At 55.5% G+C, this 6,500-nt stretch overlaps 1 protein-coding gene across 1 annotated transcript in view; it reads right to left on the reverse strand.

Annotated features, from left to right (window-relative positions):
* Positions 1–477: 477 nt before the first annotated feature.
* Positions 478–6,500, reverse strand: part of ECI1 (enoyl-CoA delta isomerase 1) — a 6,363-nt gene continuing 340 nt past the window's right edge. Inside the window, exons 2-6 of the mRNA XM_009588020.1 lie at positions 5,394–5,521; positions 4,598–4,744; positions 3,116–3,237; positions 2,242–2,420; positions 478–655 (exon numbers count right to left, since the gene is read on the reverse strand). Of these exons, the coding sequence (XP_009586315.1) occupies positions 489–655; positions 2,242–2,420; positions 3,116–3,237; positions 4,598–4,744; positions 5,394–5,510 (732 nt within the window). The 5' untranslated portion in view covers positions 5,511–5,521 and the 3' untranslated portion in view covers positions 478–488. The remainder of the gene's footprint in view (positions 656–2,241; positions 2,421–3,115; positions 3,238–4,597; positions 4,745–5,393; positions 5,522–6,500) is intronic.

The following is a 6,500-nucleotide window of genomic DNA, read 5'->3' on the forward strand; positions in this document are numbered from 1 at the left end:
GTGCCCAGGCCCCCCCAGCCCACATGGCTCACGCCAGAGCACCCCCAGCCCACCACGAACCAGAGCCCAGGGACACGCCACCAGCCAGGAAGCGGTGACCGCAGACAGGCTGGGGAATGACGCATCCGTGTCCTACCTCATCAAAGACTTTATTGACAAATCTCATTTCACAATTAGCTGTTGGACAGGAGGGAGGATATCCAAGGACCGGCAGGCTCGGGCCGCAGCGGTGTCAGGACCTTCTCCCTGTCTGTTCCTCGGGGAGGCCGAGCAGGCAGCTCCCCCCGCTCTCAGGAAAGGCAGCGGTGGTGTCAGGCACTCTATGGGGACTAAGGGGAAGGGGCGGTCGGGGCGGCCATGGGAGCAGGCATCACATCATCAATTGCCGACACTGCAGATGGCTTCACTGTGAAAGTCTACAGCTACTGCAGCGTTTTGGAGGGTCACTCAAGCTCCCAGGACCGGGCCCCAGCCAGCTGGCTGGCTCCTCAGCTCTTCTTCTTCTTTAGCATCTCCATGTACATGCGAAGTGACTTCTGGATGGACTCTTTTGAGATGAAGGTGATGAAGTTCTGAATGTCTTCCTCCCGGTGAGCTACCAGGCGGTCCAACACCACCTTCCTCATCATGGACTTGGTGAGCTGACGGGCATGGTCTGTGGAAAGGAGAGCGAGGATGGGGAACGTGTGCGGTCCTCAACCCTGACCAGCTCTCGGCCACTGCCACCATGTGCAGGTCCCTCCAAAGGGGAGGTACGGCACACCAAAGGGCTTTTTAAACCAGCAGGGAAAGGTGTAAGAAAAACCCACCGGCTGGAAGCTGAACTGGATAAATTCTCATACAATAAATTATGATCTGTACCGCTCAGTGGGGAAAATGACTGATCTACTGGGACAGATGCCAAAAAATTGTGCACCTCCTTCTCTTTGCACCCTCCAGAGCCCAGCCCCCACTCTAGTACACACCACCGGGCTCAGGACAGCAGTAACCGAACAAAATTCTCCGCTATTTGAAACTGCTCTGGCTCTAAGCTCCCTAACCCAACCCTTTTGACGTCTGGCAAGACAGCCTGCTCATGCCAAACACGCCGTACAAAAGCCAGCAGCGCTGTCCCCTCGAGCTCATCCCAAGAGCAGGCTCTGGGCCAGTTCAGTACGGACACGTGGGTGCTGCTGGAGCTGACCGAAGCCTCGAGCACACACAGAGCCACGCGCAATGATGCAGCTGCACATCTGTTGCACAGATGTTGCATACGCACTCTCAGCGTGCTGCAACAGTGACAGTGAAATGATGATCAACCCCCTCATGCACTGGGAACCCCAAATCGCTCCAGCACTTGCGTGCTACAGACACCTTCACCCAGACAGGCTCCACCCTGGCTCTGATTTAGGGCTCTGGGGCAGGATCTGCACGGTGCCTCCTGGAAGTCAGGAGAGAGCACAGCTGAGACATGCTCCCCGCTCTTGGGGGCTGAGGTTTCACTCTAACGCCAGGACAGCAGGGGAGAGAGCTGTTTAGGGACCCTTTTCCAAGGCTGGGACACAGTGACAGTCCTGGGACCCATCCATTTCTGCCCAGTTTCATTCAGATTTCTACAGAAAGAGCAGCTGAAGAGTGCTAAGTAGTTGCACCTCGCTGCAGCACTCAGGAGGTGGCATGGGATGGGATAGCTCAGAGCTAGCCCTGGCCCATGGAGAGCCCTCTCCCAGCCCAGGAACCATGCGCGGCCGGTCAGGGAGCAGCCCAAACACGCATGTGATGTCTGCCCTTGCTGCCTGTCCTCACGCCCCCGTCGCCATCCCCAGCTCCGCAGAGTGACGAGAGTAGATCCAGACCACAAAGGCGGACTGGCAGCCACCCAGGCACTCTCGCCCAGCCTGTTCCCTCAACTCCACAACAACTTTCCTTGGGTAACACCTCTGCTGACAGACACAGAGATTCAGTTTGTATCTGGAGCTTAGGCACCTCCGGATTGACTCAGAAGGGCTGGCAGGGCGCTCTGAGCTGGAGCCACATGCCCTGCACACCCAGCATGGTTCCTCCTGCACGGGAGCACTGGCAAGCGTGTCTCTGTTAGCCCAAGGCTGCCTGGACCGCTGTGCTGAGCTTTCCTACCTCCCAGCCATCCACACCTTCCCTTTAAATGGAAACTGTTACGTAGGTCACAGGTACCAGCCCCGGCACCTGTCCTTCCCACCAAGATCAGATCCCCTCTTCCTCTGCCGGAGGTGCCGCCCTTACCGGGAAGGGCCAGCCACTGTGCCATAACCGCCATAGCCTTCTCCTGGAGCTTCTCCTCTGGCACCAGCTCGTCCACGAGGCCAAACTTGTGGGCCTCGGGTGCGGGGTGGAGGGAGCCCAGCTGGAGGGAGCGTTCAGCAACTCGGTGTCCCACAACGTTCACAAATGTGTCCTTAAACCTAGAAGAGATGGGAGAGAAAGCCACGGTCAGGGAAAGAAACACCTGGCGGCAGCCGCACCCAGACATCAAAGCTAAGAGCACGCTTGGTCCTGCTCCAAATAGCAGCTAGGGGCTCAGCCACGCTGTGCAAAGTCAGGCGAGCAGAGCCATTTTCGGTACTACCCCAACAGAGTACAGCCTCCTCTCCACAAGAGCTGCTCTATTTACCCTCAGAGCACAGGTCCCAGCTGTGCCCACTTGCTGTGACGTGAAAGCTCCTTTCTAACAGTATATTTACACATTCTTAGGGCAACCAAGGATCCATGCCTTGGAATATTAGTGCCCCTCCGCTTCCAGAGATCCCCACAGCTATGGGATTTTGCAGGTACACAGCCTGTACCCACAGAAAAGCATATTCTCAGACTGAGCTTGACCAGGGAGATCTCCCACCACTAGTTTCGGAGTTGACTGCAGAGTCAGAACTGAGGTCCTCGCTGGTGAAGGACGTGAGAACATTCTGCAGCCTGAAAGCTTTTCAGATACAAGCAGGACAGGACAGAGAAATGAGATGCTGCATCCTGCAGCTGCAACTACCTGATCACTGACATAAAACTACATCTCAGCGGCCAGTTAAACTGATTAATAAACTCCTTGAAGATTAATTTTTTTTTTGAGACCTACACGTGAGACTAGAAGTGGAAGGCACTGGCCTACCAGAAGGGAGCCACAATGCCCAGCTGGGCTTCATTCAGGCCGATGCTGAATTTGGGGTTCTCCGCCATGATCCTGTAGTCACACGACAAGGCAAGGAGACAGCCTCCCGCCGGGCTGGACCCCTGGGAAAGAGAGGAAGGAGTGAGTCTAGGTTATGGTTGCAAATGTCCCTGTGCCCCCAGCCTCACTGCTTCCTCCAGAGCAGGGAAGACACGGGAAGCAGGGAAGAACAACCAGATATTGCCCAAGTCTCTGATTACTTGATTTGAAACAGCCCTAAAGAAGATTTCTGATAGGTTTACCAGGGTTTATCCTTTCATTTTTCAATACTCTCTGTTTCTTGCATTTTCCAGCCTGGAAATCTAGTTAATTGATCCATGTTACTCAGGTTGCAAACCCTGCAGCGGAGATTTGCTACAGCATTTTCTTGTAACCCTACATGAGTTTTTAACCCTACTTCAGTTTGTAACCTTAAATGCCACAGAAACGTTTCTGTCCAGGGACTTTGTAACACCTTCTGTCTATAAAACCTCCATTTGCGACCATCTTTGCCACGACTCGGTGCTTGCTTCGCCCTGCACAGGATGCCTGCAGGAAGCTGCTCGGAGACTCAGCTGCCTTCAAAGACAGTCTATGGATGGACAGAGAACCATGAGCTGCCAAAGCGGCATTGCACTGAAAAATGAAAACAAGACACCGAGCAGGTAACAACCCATCTACAGACACTGAGATTCAAATGGCGCTTCCCTGCTGGCCAAGAACCATGGCTGGAGGAGCAAAACCCGGTGAAAAAAGGGCTTACGACAAACCGTGCTGCCTGAAGCATTGTTGCCCACAGGGCCGAGGACAAGCACTTGCGGCACTGCATGGCTGTCTCCCACCTCCTCTCCTCTATCGAAGCAGTGCAACGGCCAAGCGAGTTGCCAAGCCCTGGGCAACTCCTACGAGTCTCATCAGTGAGAAAGCAGCCAGTGGGCCCATGACAGGCGTTCTTTGGACTCCTCCTACGCCAACCGCTCGGCTTCTCCGGCACTCGTCTGCTATCGATGCCCCTCTGGGCTTTACCGCTGGCCTACAGTCCTTCTCCTGGTCCTCCAGCCTGGAAGACAGACTCCCAGCCGAGTTCTTGGGGCAGGGTATGGCTCTTGCTGCACAAACCACTCCCAAGGGCACTAGTCCCCATCGGCAGGACACGACTGCCGTGCAAGCTCTCCACCGCAGCCAAAATGCTGCTGTACCCCAGCAGCGCCTGCAGCTTACACGGAGCCTGCAACATCCCACGCTTCCGTACCTTCCCACACCCCGATGCGCCGAACCGACAGACACGTACTTTGCCCAGACATTCTAACAAATACATCCCTGTATTTGTTTCAGCACTGACAAGCCTGATTTTTTGGCTGTCCCTGCCCACACGGTGCAAACAAGCTGTAGCAAATGACAGACCACGCGGGGCGACTAGGAAGGCGGATCTAAAGGACGTACATTGACTGCGGCAACTGTCACCATGTTGGAGCCGTACAGCCGGAGCCACATCTCCTGCACGGCTCTCCAGAACTCGGCGTAGTGCTCCATGCTCTTCCCACACATCTCGGTGATGTCCAGGCCAGATGAGAAGATTTTGGGGATAACCTGGAATCGGGAAAATACAAATGTCACTGAGAGTCACTGCTCAGGGATGACCCTTTAGCCCTCTAACGCACTTGGTCTGGCAGCCTGATGAAAGGAAAAACGATAATTAAATATGACATAAACCAGGGTCTTTCGGGGTTCTGAAACATTCTCCCCAGTCCTCCCACAGCCTGGATCATCCCATCACCATGGCCTGCAGGGCTGGGACTCTTTTGCTTGCAACACGATTTCTCATTAACAGGGTCCCTGTGCGGGTACATCAGCCACGCAGCACAAAACATGTCGCATTCCCAGGCACCACCTCGTACCCACATCACGTCTGAAAATAAACACTGGCTTCCCCTAGCAGCTCCCTCCAGGCAGTTCAAGAGATCTCAAGGGATGTGTCAGGTTTGCAGATAAGCAGCTTTGATTTTAATGACAAATGACAATACTCGGTTGTTATTCTTCCGCTAGAAAAGGGCAGGGAAGAAAGAACACAGCCATACCAAGAACCCTCTCTCCTCCTCCCAGAGCCAATCAAAGCTGCCTCCTGGCCCTCCCGTACCAGTGACCAGGGAGTCAAGAGACCAAACGTGAGCACAGGAACGACACCCGTGCCTGCCAAATTGCCCCGCAGCTCACACCCTGAGCTCAGGAAAACACATACAGATGTAAAGATCACGCCACGGCAGGCTCGGTCGTTCTCCAGCTTCTCCAGGCTTATGCAAAACTCGGTGAGGAAGTCCAGGCTAAGGCTGTTGACCGGGGGGTTCTTGAACTTCATCGTTGCAACGCCTGTGCCATGGTAAACACAGAGACATCAGAACCCCCCACCACAGCAGCACGTGCTGCCTTGCCCAAGGGAGCTTCACCCTCCTCCCTGTTTCTCTGCTCACCCAGATCGTGTCTTTCCAGTCCTGGCTCTTCAAAAAGCCCCCAGAGCGGCAGGGCCAAGAGCAGGGGCCTGCCTTTGCCCAGATCTCCCCGCAAGCCGGGCTCACTCAGCCAGTGGTGAATCTGGAGCGTGAACGGGCACGCGTGTGGTTGTATGCCATGTGTCCCAAAGACCAGCCACCTTCGGGGTCACGCTGCTTGGCAGTTCCCTTCTCTCTGGGCTCACTGGATAAGGTCGAGCCTCCAGCTTCTGTCACAGCAAACATCCCATGCCCAGGGGATCACACACCTTTCTGAGCCTGCCAGCAGCACTGCCACCCTGGCCAGCAACGCGGGAAGGGCTCTGAGCCCTTGTTCCCTCCCAAACGGCACTACCCTACCCCAAAAGGTTCTCACCGAGTGCTTGGTCTGGGTGCTGCAGCCGTGCTCAGGCTGGGGACAGCGTGAGGACACACCCAGGGGCCTGGCAGCCAAAGGCAGGCCCTGAGAAGCCTCAAGAAGAGGCACCCTTTGTTCGGTGTGGGGACGTGGCCCCGTGACAGCTATTCCTGGCAGCCAGGACACAAAAATCCCCAACAGCTGCTCCCTGAAGGAGCACTGCCATTCTTACCAGATCCCCAAAGCAGGGACCCCACAGAGGGAATGACACATGGGCAGGGGACAGGGCATGACGTCTGCCCATGGTGACAGCTAGGGTTTGTTTGCAGCACCCAAGCAGCACCCAAGCAGCACCAAGCAGCACCCAAGCAGCACCCAGCCACCTGAAGTGCCCACGACCGGTGAGACTCCCATCCCCAAACACTTATCTCTGAAGGTCCTACGCAGCTGAAGTTGGAACATCTGGAGCTTTGGTGGCTTTCCATGCCCAGGGCCACACGTG

This window comes from Fulmarus glacialis, unplaced genomic scaffold (genome assembly GCF_000690835.1).
Source record: "Fulmarus glacialis isolate BGI_N327 unplaced genomic scaffold, ASM69083v1 scaffold31461, whole genome shotgun sequence".
Lineage (NCBI taxonomy): Eukaryota > Metazoa > Chordata > Aves > Procellariiformes > Procellariidae > Fulmarus > Fulmarus glacialis.